General features: G+C 42.5%; 1 protein-coding gene across 1 annotated transcript; it reads right to left on the bottom strand.

The window, feature by feature from the left end:
* Positions 1-7,824: 7,824 nt before the first annotated feature.
* On the bottom strand, positions 7,825-9,084 carry LOC106571835 (G-protein coupled receptor 6-like). The gene has a single exon (XM_014145304.3). The coding sequence runs from the start codon at positions 9,072-9,074 to the stop codon at positions 8,052-8,054; it is 1,023 nt and encodes a 340-aa protein (XP_014000779.3). The 5' UTR covers positions 9,075-9,084; the 3' UTR covers positions 7,825-8,051.
* Positions 9,085-13,724: the final 4,640 nt, after the last annotated feature.

Below are 13,724 nucleotides of genomic sequence, written 5' to 3'. Positions count from 1 at the left end.
TCACTCCCGTTTACTCTGTCTACAGTCATCCTCCCGGAACATTCAACCCCCTTGCCTGGTAGTCAGTGTTTTCAGTGACATCGTTGGATCTGCCTACTCACTCTCATCAACTCACCTCCGCTGCTGCTCCGTCTCCTGGATTATTCTATTTTCACCCTGAGTCTGTAAATAAATACTCACCTTCATTTTACTTACCTTGTCCTGGTCTGCTTCTGGGTTCAGCTTTAGAGAACCGTGACATAAGGAGCCTTTTGGTCAAAGACTTGTCGCTCCGGTACCACTTGCTGTGCGGTAGCAGAGAGTAGAGTCTATGACTTGGGTGACTGCAGTCTTTGACAATTTTTGGGGCCTTCCTCTGACACTGCCTAGTATATACAGTTGAAGTTCTGCCTCTGTCCTCGTGCTCCTAGATCTTAGTGCTGCTTTTGATACCAGTGATCACCACATTCTTTTGGAGAGATTGGAAACCCAAATTGGTCTACATGGACAAGTTCTGGCCTGGTTTAGGTCTTATCTGTCGGAAAGATATCAGTTTGTCTCTGTGAATGGTTTGTCCTCTGACAAATCAACTGTAAATTTCGGTGTTCCTCAAGGTTCCGTTTTAGGACCACTATTGTTTTCACTATATATTTTACCTCTTGGGGATGTCAATCGAAAACATAATGTTACATTTCACTGCTATGCGGATGACACACAGCTGTACATTTCAATGAAACATGGTGAAGCCCCAAAATTGCCCTCGCTAGAAGCCTGTGTCTCAGACATAAAGAAGTGGATGGCTGCAAACGTTCTACTTTTAAACTCTGACAAAACAGAGATGCTTGTTCTAGGTCCCAAGAAACAAAGAGATCTTCTGTTGAATCTGACAATTAATCTGGATGGTTGTACAGTCGTCTCAAATAAAACTGTGAAGGACCTCGGCGTTACTCTGGACCCTGAACTTTCTTTTGAAGAACATATCAAGACTGTTTCAAGGACAGCTTTTTTCCATCTACGTAACATTGCAAAAATCAGAAACTTTCTGTCCAAAAATGACGCAGAAAAATTAATCCATGCCTTTGTTACTTCTAGGTTGGACTACTGCAATGCTCTACTTTCCGGCTACCCAGATAAAGCACTAAATAAACTTCAGTTAGTGCTAAATACGGCTGCTAGAATCCTGACTAGAACCAAAAAATGTGATCATATTACTCCAGTGCTAGCCTCCCTACACTGGCTTCCTGTTAACCTCTCTCGGGTATGTGGGACGAAATCGTCCAGTGGAATCGAGTGTCGCGAAATACAAAAACCTTAAATGCTATAACTTCAATTTCTCAAAAATATGACTATTTTACACCATTTTAAAGACAAGACTCTCATTAATCTAACCACATTGTCCGATTTCAAAAAGGCTTTACAGCGAAAGCAAAACATTAGATTATGTCAGGTGAGTACCCAGACAGAAATAATCACACAGCCATTTTTCAAGCTAGCATATATCTCACAAAAACAAAAACCACAGCTAAATGCAGCACTAACCTTTATGATCTTCATCAGATGACACTCCTAGGACATTGTGTTATACAATACATGCATGTTTTGTTCAATCAAGTTCATATTTATATCAAAAACCAGCTTTTTACATTAGCATGTTTTGTTCAGAACTAGCATACACACCGAAAACTTCTAGTGAATTTACTAAATTACTCTTGATAAACGTTTACAAAATACATAACAATTATTTTAAGAATTATAGATACATAACTCCTTTATGCAATCGCGGTGTCAGATTTTAAAATAGCTTTTCTGCAAAAGCACATTTTGCAATATTCTGAGTAGATAGCTTGGCTATCAAGGCTACCTAAACAGACACTCGCCAACATCGAGGCTCAGTACACTCAGAATTACTAGTAGAAAAATTGGATTACCTTTGCTGTTCTTCGTCAGAATGCACTCCCAGGACTTCTACTTCAACCACAAATGTTGTTTTGGTTCAAAATAATCCATAGTTATGTTCAAATATCCTCCGTTTTGTTGGTGCGTTCAGGTCCCTATCCGAAGGGTGACGCGCGGACGCATGTCGTGACAAAAAAATTCAAAATATTCCATTACCGTACTTAGAAGCATGTCAAACGCTGTTTAAAATCAATTTTTATGCTATTTTTCGCGTAAAATAGCGATAATATTCCAACCGGGCGACGTTGTTTTCGTTCAAAGGCTGAAAGAAAAACATGGCCACTTCTCGGGGCCGCGCATCTCCTGTCTCTGAGCCACTAACCTGACCACTCACAAACAGCGCTCCTGTACCTAGCCCAGAGACAGCAGAGATCTCATTCCACTTTCTGGCGCCTTCAGAGAGCCTATGGGAGCCTTAGAAATTGTCACGTTACAGCAGAGATCCTGTATTTTCGACAGAGATGCCACAGAAGCACAAGAAATGGTCAGAGGGCACTTCCTGTATGGAATCTTCTCAGGTTTTGGCCTGCCATATGAGTTCTGTTATACTCACAGACACCATTCAAACAGTTTTATAAACTTTAGAGTGTTCTCTATCCAAATCTACCAATTATATGCATATTCTCGTTTCTGGAAAAGAGTAGTAACCAGTTTAAATCGGGTACGTTTTTTATCCGGCCGTGAAAATACTGCCCCCTACCCTAGAGAGGTTAAGGCAAGGGCTGATTTCAAGGTTTTACTGCTAACCTACAAAGAATTACATGGGCTTGCTCCTACCTATCTTTCCGATTTGGTCCTGCCGTACATACCTACACGTACGCTACGGTCACAAGACGCGGGCCTCCTAATTCTTCCTAGAATTTCTAAGCAAACAGCTGGACGCAGGGCTTTCTCCTATAGAGCTCAATTTTTATGGAATAGTCTGCCTACCCATGTGAGCGACTCAGTCTCAACCTTTAAGTCTTTACTGAAGACTCATCTCTTCAGTAGGTCCTATGATTAAGTGTAGTCTGGCCCAGGGGTGTGAAGGTGAACGGAAAGGCTGGAGCAACGATCCACCCTTGCTGTCTCTGCCTGGCCGGTTTCCCCTCTTTCCACTGGGATTCTCTGCCTCTACCCCTATTACGGGGGCTGAGTCACGGGCTTACTGGTGTTCTTCCATGCCATCCCTGGGAGTGGTGCGTCACTTGAGTGGGTTGAGTCACTGACGTGGTCTTCCTGTCTGGGTTGGCGCCCCCCCCCCCCCTTGGGTTGTGCCGTGGCGGAGATCTTTGTGGGCTATACTCGGCCTTGTCCCGGGATGGTATGTTGATGGTTGGAGATATCCCTCCAGTGGTGTGGAGGCTGTGCTTTGGCAAAGTGGGTGGGGTTATATCCTACCTGTTTGGCCCTGTCCGGGGGTTTCATCGGATGGGGCCACAGTGTCTCCTGACCCCTCCTGTCTCAGCCTCCAGTATTTATGCTGCAGTAGTTTATGTGTGGGGGGCTAGGGTCAGTCTGTCACATCTGGAGTATTTCTTTTGTCTTTTCCGGTGTCCTGTGTGAATTTAAATATGCTCTCTCTAATTCTCTCTTTCTCTCTTTCTTTCTTTCTCTCTCTCGGAGGACCTGAGCCCTAGGACCATGCCTCAGGACTACCTGGCTTGATGACTCCTTGCTGTCCCCAGTTCACCTGGCCGTGCTGCTGCTCCAGTTCCAACTGTTCTGCCTGCAGCTATGGAACCCTGACCTGTTCACCGGACGTGCTACCTGTCCCAGACCTGCTGTTTTCAACTCTCTAGAGACAGCAGGAGCGGTAGAGATACTCTCAAAGATCGGCTATGAAAAAGCCAACTGACACTTACTCTTGTGTTACTGACTTGTTGCACCATCGACAACTACTATGATTATTATTATTTGACCATGCTGGTCATTTATGAACATTTGAACATCTTGGCCATGTGCTGTTATAATCTCCACCCGGCACAGCCAGAAGAGGACTGGCCACCCCTCATAGCCTGGTTCCTCTCTAGGTTTCTTCCAAGGTTTTGGCCTTTCTAGGGAGTTTTTCCTAGCCACCGTGCTTCTACATCTGCATTGCTTGCTGTTTGGGGTTTTAGGCTGGGTTTCTGTACAGCACTTTGAGATATCAGCTGATGTAAGAATGGCTATATAAATACATTTGATTTGAAGTTGGAAGATTACATACATTTAAGTTGGAGTCATTAAAACTTGTTTTTTCAACCACTCCACCAATTTCTTGTTAACAAACTATAGTTTTGGCAAGTCGGTTAGAACATCTACTTTGTGCATGACTCAAGTAATTTTTCCAACAATTGTTTACAGACAAATTATTTCACTTATCATTCACTGTATCACAATTCCAGTGGGTCAGAAGTCTACATACACTAAGCTGACTGTGCCTTTAAACAGCTTGGAAACGTCCAGAAAATGATGTCATGGCTTTAGAAGCTTCTGATAGGCTAATTGACATCATTTGAGTCACTTAGAGGTGTACCTATGGATATATTTCAAGGCCTACCTTCAAACTCAGTGCCGCTTTGCTTGACATCATGGGAAAATCAAAAGAAATCAGCCAAGACCTCAGAAAAAGAATTGGAGACCTCCACAAGTCTGGTTCATCCTTGGGAGCAATTTCCAAACGCCTGAAGGTACCACGTTCATCTGTACAAACAATAGTACGCAAGTATAAACACCATGGGTCTACGCAGCTGTCATACCGCTCAGGAAGGAGATGCGTTCTGTCTCCTAGAGATGAACATACTTTGCTGCGGAAAGTGCAAATCAATCCCACAACAACAGCAAAGGACCTTCTGAAGATGCTGGAGAAAACAGGTACAAATGTATATTTATCCACAGTAAAACGAGTCCTATATCGGCATAAACTGAAAGTAATAATGAGCTGATTCAGAGGACAACTGGGTGAAAGTGTTGTGGTCAGATGAGACCAAAAGGGAGCTCTTTGGCATTAACTCAACTCGCTGTGTTTGGAGCAGGAGGAATGCTGCCTATGACCCCAAGAACACCATCCCCACCGTCAAACATGGAGGTGGAAACATTATGCTTTGGGGGTGTTTTTCTGCTAAGGGGACAGGACAACTTCACCGCATCAAAGGGATGATGGACGGGGCCATGTACCGTCAAATCTTGGGTGAGAACCTCCTTCCCTCAGCCAAGGCATTGAAAATGGGTCGTGGATGGGTATTCCAGCATGACAATGACCCCAAACACTTGGCCAAGGCAACAAAGGAGTGGCTCAAGAAGAAGCACATTAAGGTCCTGGAGTGGCCTAGCCAGTCTCCAGACCATAATCCCATAGAAAATCTGTGGAGGGAGCTGAAGGTTCGAGTTGCCAAACGTCAGCCTCGAAACCTTAATGACTTGGAGAAGATCTGCAAAGAGGAGTGGGACAAAATCCCTGCTGAGATGTGTGCAAACCTGGTGGCCAACTACAAGAAACGTCTGACCTCTGTGATTGCCAACAAGGGTTTTGCCACGAAGTACTAAGTCATGTTTTGCAGAGGGGTCAAATACTTATTTCCCTCATTAAAATGCAAATCAATTTATAACATTTTTGACATGCGTTTTCTGGATTTTTTGTTGTTATTCTGTCTCTCACTGTTCAAATAAACCTACCATTAAAATTATAGACTGATCATTTCTTTGTCAGTGGGCAAACGTACAAAATCAGCAGGGGATCAAATACTTTTTTCCCCTCACTGTATCTGGCTTATATGATTACGATGGTGATAATGGTTCTTGACAGTGTCATAAAGTGTATTTTCTTAGTCCAAGTAAAGTGACGGGATATGTGTATTTTCTACAAGCTATTTAAAATATGTAAAGAATTCATAACAACACCAACAAAGGATTTAAGAAACAAACTTTTAAACGAAAGGAAACTTCTTGGCAGGGATTTTTGGGAGGGGAATAAATGTGGGTTTTGACACTCTTATGTAGGTGTCATAACCAGCAATAAAATAATGCAATATATGTCACAACAGTTGTAAATATATGGGTCATGACAGTGTTATGACCATATTATGTTGGGTAATGACAAGTTATGTCAGCTGTTATGACATATTATGACATGGTTATGATTCATAACGTGTTATGACTCTGAGTGTCAAGTAAAATGTTACCAAGAATGTGGTGCATTTTTCACAATTTTCCATCAAGCTTGCTTTACTTTGTGATGAATGTGTAATAAAAGTTTGATACTTGATCGTTCTTGATCGTTCCTCCAGTTATTTTAGTTTTTCCTCTAACTTATTCTGTGCCTCTATGGTACAGTGTTATTGCCATCCATCTGTTCTGCTAGTTCCTCCTTTTCCTTTGTTAGTTCCTCTATCTCTTTTGACTTAAAATGTTTTCATTTTAAAGATTAGTATTTCTTTGCATGACCTCTGAAGGCACATTTTAAACTCTCCCATGCAACGAGGGGCTCTGCTGTACCTATGTTATGCAGGAAAAAGTCTGTTATATATTTTTTTGTCTTGGTTAAGAACAGATTGTTATCCAATAGAAGAAAAAATAATAATAATAACTACAGGTTTGGTTCAAATCCAATTCAACACAACACATCCTGAAACCCACTGTATTTTCAAGAATTGTGGTGGCAGCATCATGTTTTGTGTATGCTTGTCACCAGCAGGGACTGGGGAGTTTGTCAGGATCAAAATAAATGTCAAAGGAGCAAAGCCTAGGGTAGAGGAAAACCTGCCTCAGTCTTCTGAAAACCCTGGGATAGAGTTTTGAGTGTTCCTAAGTGTTCCTAGGTGTTGAGTGTTCCTAAGTGGTCCTGGTCCAGTCTCAGTCCTGACTCAAATGTGCTTAAAGTTTGAATATTGCTCTCCATCAATGATTCTCAACCAAATTTACTGAGCTTGAGCAATTTTGACAAAAAAAATGATATATGTTGCCCTAGGAGTTGTGCAATGTTGGTCAAATCTTGTTCAGAATTATTCACAGCTCTTAGGGCTGCCAAAGGTGCTTACACCAAATATTAACTCTGGGGTGTGAAGACATATACAATTAAGATGTTTTTAATTATTATTCATTTGAAAAATGTAAAATGTGGGGTAGGTTGTGTAGATCGGTATGGAAAAAATATAAAATAATCATTTTTAAAATTGAAGCCACCGAAATATGAAGACTTTGCAAGGGGGTGTGTAGACTTTCACTATGTAATCCTTCCATTATCACCTTGCTGCTGTAGCTTCATTCACCTCAGTCGATAAACAACAACATTCTACCAACATGTCAAAATTAACTGATACATTACGCACTAGCTCAGCACCGGGATGGATTAAAAACTCTATTTTAGTTTCATGTCAAGTCAAACAGCAGTTACCTAGCCATCTACAACCATCTTCCACCTCTGCAGTATTTTGAGAAAAAAGTTGCTCTGTTCACTGCAGCTGCGTCAATGTGCTCTCTCAAAGGCATCCAGCCGGACAAACACCCTTCCTTAGCGATTGCGCATGGTCCTAACCAACTGCATTTGCCTTTTAATTGGGATTGGAAAGACTTTAGTAGCCTAATTTAAATTGTTGGTGTTGAGCTAGGGTATGGAGACTTCCATACTCTGCCATACCCAATTGACTGAGTTACAAGACAGGAAGATGCTGAGCGAAAAAATAAAACAACCCAGGTGCGGCAAAAGAACACTTACAGAGAAAAATGTGGCAGTCAAACACGAGGCGCAAACTTATTTTCTAATTTTATTCATATACTCATCTCGTATAAAATGTACAATCAAATAAACAACTTAACAAAATCAAAAATGACCCACAGTACTGACAAATACAAAGTAGCCAATAACTCCAACATATATAGGCCGATGCAATACTGCTTTGGCATTTCAAATACATTCAATAAAGTGCTAGTTTTTTTAATTCTTTGCTCATATAAATACATAATGCCGTATTTTTTTTCTTTACAAAAGCTGTTGTTCACAGCATTTCAGACGGACTGTGTCCTTGTCTTCAGTCGCAATAAAGTGCAGATGCTTGTTAGACATACATTTTGTTTAAAGGATTTAACGGTCAACTGAAAGCGAATTGTCGGTTGTCAACATGCACACGTACACACACATACGTTCACTCAGCACCCCTCTAAACTTCACTGGGTGACCTGGAGTGGGTGGCTACGTTGCTCTGAAAGCAGCCACAGAAGAAGACGTAGAGCGAGTGCTGGATCTCGGCATTACGGTAGGCGTAGATGATTGGGTTGATCATGGAGTTGTAGGTGGCCGGAAGCAGCGTGGCATACGTGTATACCGACGGGTATTCGCGCTCTCCCACCAGGCAGTAGATGGCGAAGGGTAGCCAGCTCGAGCCGAAGGTGCCTAGGATGATGGCGAGCGTGGCCACACCCTTCTTGGTGGCCACGTAGTGCGATGTGGTGAAGAAGTGCTGTTGAAGAGCGATCTGGTGCGCGTGGCGGCACACGATCTTGCAGATCTTGAAGTAGAGGGTCAGCATGAGTATGAAGATGATGAAGAAAGAGACCGCCAACAATGTTACATTGCTGCGAGTGAGTGGGCGCACGATGCTACACAAGCTTGGGTCGTCCAGGCAGTTCCAGCCTAGCACAGGCAGCAGGCCCAGGCACAGAGACACGCCCCATGTGCTCACCAGCATCAGGTGCACGTAGTGGAGCGTCTTCTCTGAGAAGTAAGTCAGTGCATTGTATAAAGAGAAATACCGGTCCACTGTTATAGCCAGCAGGCTACTTATGGACGCCGTGAAGGAGGCCACTAGGAACCCAACAGTAATAAGGCTGATAGTCTCTGAGGAGAGGACGTACTGGAACACGAAGTTGAGGATTAATCCCATGCCTGCCAGTAAATCCGCTGTGGCTAGGCTTCCTACGAGCACGAACATGGGGGTGCGCAGGGTGGGTGTATAGAAGATGATAGCCACCACGATGGCGTTCTCACAGGCGATGACAGTGCCCGCCATGCAAAGCATGATGTCCCACGGGTTAATGGGGAAGTCCAGAGGGACGGTGGAGAGCCCCAGGCTGACATTGCGCTCTGGAAAGTCGGTCTCCATCCACGGGAGAGCCTCTCCAGCCACCACAACCGTCATTGCGGTGTCGTTACACAGGAAAGTCTTGTTCATGTCTGCGCACATGTCTGCTTTCCACTCCTGAAGAGAGAATGAGATAGAGAGATTGTGGTTAAGTTTAACTAAGGGAAACCATAGTAACCATGACAGAGAGGGAGAAGCGTTCATCCATGTATACGGGTAAGATAGTTTAGCTAGCTAAATTTCTTGATATTATACGTTTCAAATGTTGTCAAAGTAATTTTCATTGCAAGTTAAAGCGTACTGTTAGCTAGCTAGCTAACGTTAACTGTCTGGCTCACTAGCTAACGTTACATGTATGATCTGTGTAGTAATATTATTCGTATCTCAGAGCCATTTGCATTGCTATTTATAGCTAGCTAACATTGAACGGTAACCATAGTTGGTTACCTTTAGCTACCAGCAGATTCAGGTAGTAACATTATGAGTTGGGATTATGGTTCATTGTTTAGTTAGCTAGCTAGCTACATGTCTAAACAAAAGACTCAACTATGCAAGTACCCATTTCACTGTTCCATTTACACTTCTGTATCCTGTGCATGTGACAAATAAACTTAGATTTTATTTGATATAGTGTGTGTTTACCAGAGTGAAGAAGAACATGACCTGCACCGCTCTGGTACACTCTGAAATCGGAGTAGATAGCCAGAGGGAATTTACAAACGCACCCTTTGAATTTAGCTAGCTGTTTTAGCTTGCCACCACATCATGTACTGTATATGTTGGATATAATTGAATTGCCAAAGCGAGCTAGTTCATGTTAAATGTTGCTTGCAGTGAGTGTTGGGTTTCTCTGAGAGCAATTTAGCTAGAACTGGCTAACTAGCTAGATTATTTCTAGTTAAAAAGGTAGTTGGTCTGGAGCCTCAACTGCCTTTGGACAGACCACAGCCAATGTAAGTTAGTCTTTTGTATAATTTAGTTAGTTAGTTCCTGAACATTAACCCCTTGTTCTTCATCTTGTGTGGAATAGTTTCACTGAGTCTCTGTCTCTGCATTATCCACAGGGTAACTGTCAACTTTTGAGTCTGAAAATTGACCCTGGAGGTTAAGAAATCTGCATTGTAAGTATCAATTTGAGGTTCATGAACATTAACCTGGAATTCTTCATCTTGTGTAGAATTTCATTTGACTCTGTCTCTGCATTATCCAGAGTTAACTCAAATAGTCTGTGTAGCTATTTTCTTAGCTATTTATTTGAAATATACACTGAGTGTACAAACATTAGGAACACCTGCTCTTTCCATGACATAGACTGAACAGGTGAATCCAGGTGAAAGCTATGATCCCTTATTGATGTCACCTCTTAAATCCACTTCAACCAGTGATGATGAAGGGGAGGAGGCAGGTTAAATAATATTTTTTAAGCCTTGAGACGATTGAGACATGGATTGTGTATGTGTACCATTCAGAGGTTGAATGAGCACGACAAAATATTTAAATGCCTTTGAGCGGGGTATAGGTGCCAGGCATACTGGTTTGAGTGTGTCAAGAACAGCAACGCTGCCACGCTTTCATGCTCAACAGTTTTACATGAATATCAAGAATGGTCCACCACCCAAAGGACATCCAGCCAACTGTGGGAAGCATTGGAGTCAACATTGGGTAGCATCCCTATGGAAGGCTTTCAACACCGACAAATTGAGGCTGTTCTGTGGGCAAAAGGGGGTGCAAGTCAATATTAGGAAGGTGTTCCTAATGTTTTGTACACTGACGTATGATGCTATATTAGGCTTCTGTATGGGTGGACAGCAAAGTAGGAGCCATCCATGGTGCTGAAACTTGGGCAACTTAATAACTGCAGGGTAAAAACAAAACCTCACAAAAGACACATATCTAAAACTGTTATGACAACACGGTAATGCGTCCAAGTTCAGAGACCACAGGAACAGCAGCACTCGAGGAGCTATCCATGGTGCTGAAACGTGAAACTGAATAATAGGCTATGATCGTGAATAAAACTTCAACCCTGTCCCACTTAACTCCCAAAAACGAAACAAACTGATAAACAATATTATCATAAGTCAATTAAGTAGCATACCTTCTATTCACCAAGTTTTAGTTTCTATGTAAAAGGACGATGTGGGCTACCTACCTTCGTTTCACACAGAGTTTAGGAGAAAACCGTCTTTATAGAAAATCAAAAGCGTTCCGTTCTTCGAAACCGCTCAGGTAAAGCCCTCGTTTTTGTTCTGTTTCCCTCGCATGGGCGAGACACCGAGGGCAGGTGCGACCTGAAGCATTGACGCGCGCGGGGGAGAGTGACTAGAGCTCGATAGCCAGAACGGTAAAGACAAACGTCTGCGAGCAGTGGAGCATTATTAAACCCAAGTGACGTCAGGCCCATTGTAGAGCGCGCGAGAGAGAGAGCTGAGAAGTCCGCCTTGCGATCACATGCTCAAAGGGAACCTCTACACCTGCCTGATGTGTTGAGGTGAGGCGATAGATGAGTGCGGTTGAATTTGTGGAGAGGGAATACAGCTATGTATTGACTCTCATGGCCTGGGGGGAAGATGTTTAGGTGTGGGGGTGCTGAGATAATTTTATTCTCCCTGCGCTGCTAACGACTATTTTTGTACACTCATAGTGTAGTAATAGAGGGTTCAACACAGCACCACCACTACTATACCCCCCTTAGTGCTGCTCCACGTGTTACCAGGCATTAACAGGCAGGCTGAAGAGGAATCAGTCAAAAGTCCATCTTTGCTGGACGTAGATCCTGTTATGTTAGTCCTGCACTACCCTCTCCAGTCCACTCCACAAAACAGTTTAAATGGCAAGCGTGGTAACCAAAATTTACACTGGTGTCCAAGCTTACATTATGTAATGCAGCGATGAGCAAGTGGCAGCCCCCCTTTTGTCGGCCTGCAGACCAGTCAAAAGTTTGGACACACCTACTCATTCAAGGGTTTTTCTTTATTTTTACTATTTTCTACATTGGAGGATAATAGTGAAGACATCAAAACTATGAAATAACACATATGCAATCATGTAGAAACCAAAAAAGTGTTAAACAAGTCGAAATATATTTCACATTTTAGATTCTTCAAAGTAGCCACCCTTTGCCTTGATGACAGCTTTGCACACTGTTGGCATTCTCTCAACCAGCTTCACCTGGAATGCTTTTCCAACGGTCTTGAAGGAGTTCCCATATATGCTGAGCACTTATTGGCTGCTTTTCCTTCACTCTACGGTCCAACTCATCTCAAACCATCTCAAATGGGTTGAGGTCGGGTGATTGTGGAAGCCAGGTCATTTTGATGCAGCACTCTATCACACTCCTTCTTGGTCAATTAGCCCTTATCCTCTCTGGGCTAGGCGGGACGAATTCGTCCCACCTACGCAACAGCCAGTTGAATCCCGTGGCGCGATTTTCAAATACCTTAGAAATGCTATTACTTCAATTTCTCAAACATATGACTATTTTACAGCATTTTAAAGACAAGACTCTCGTTAATCTAACCACACTGTCCGATTTCAAAAAGGCTTTACAACGAAAGCAAAACATTAGATTATGTCAGCAGAGTACCCAGCCAGAAATAATCAGACACCCATTTTTCAAGCTAGCATATAATGTCACAAAAACCCAGAAGACAGCTAAATGCAGCACTAACCTTTGATGATCTTCATCAGATGACACACCTAGGACATTATGTTATACAATACATGCATGTTTTGTTCAATCAAGTTCATATTTATATCAAAAACCAGCTTTTTACATTAGCATGTGACGTTCAGAACTAGCATACCCCCCGCAAACTTCCGGGGAATTTACTAACAATTTACTAAATTACTCACGATAAACGTTTCACAAAAAACATAAATTATTTTAAGAATTATAGATACAGAACTCCTTTGTGCAATCGAGGTGTCCGATTTTAAAATAGCTTTTCGGTGAAAGCACATTTTGCAATATTCTCAGTAGATAGCCCAGCCATCACGGCTAGCCATTTAGACACCCACCAAGTTTAGCCCTGACCAAAGTCAGATTTACTATTACAAAAGTTTGATTACCTTTGTTGTCTTCGTCAGAATGCACTCCCAGGACTGCTACTTCAATAACAAATGTTGGTTTGGTCCAAAATAATCCATCGTTATATCCAAATAGCGGCGTTTTGTTCGTGCGTTCCAGACACTATCCGAAATGGTAAATCAGGGTTACGAGCATGGCGCAATTCGTGACAAAGAAATTCTAAATATTCCATTACCGTACTTCGAAGCATGTCAACCGCTGTTTAAAATCCATATTTATGCCATTTTTCTCGTAAAAAAGCGATAATATTCCGACCGGGAATCACCGTTTAGGTAAACAGAGGAATGAAAACAAAGCATTCGGTCGACGCGTGCATGCGCCTGAGTCTCACAGTACTGTAACCAGCCACTATCCAAACGCGCTACTTTTTTTTCAGCCAGAGCCTGCAAAGCCACGATTCAGCTTTTTGCCGCCTTCTGAGAGCCTATGGCAGCCGTAGGAAGTGTCACGTAACAGCAGAGATCCTTTGTAATGGATAGAGATGGCAAAGAAGGCCAAGAAATGGTCAGACAGGGTACTTCCTGTACAGAATCTTCTCAGGTTTTGACCTGCCATTTGAGTTCTGTTATACTCACAGACACCATTCAAACACTTTTAGAAACTTTGGAGTGTTTTCTATCCAAAGCCAATAATTATATGCATATTCTAGTTACTGGGCAGGA

Source organism: Salmo salar, chromosome 15, assembly GCF_965601325.2.
Source record: "Salmo salar chromosome 15, fSalSal1, whole genome shotgun sequence".
NCBI lineage: Eukaryota > Metazoa > Chordata > Actinopteri > Salmoniformes > Salmonidae > Salmo > Salmo salar.
The sequence above is the reverse complement of the archived record's forward strand: the minus strand, read 5'-3'. Positions and strand labels throughout refer to the sequence as shown.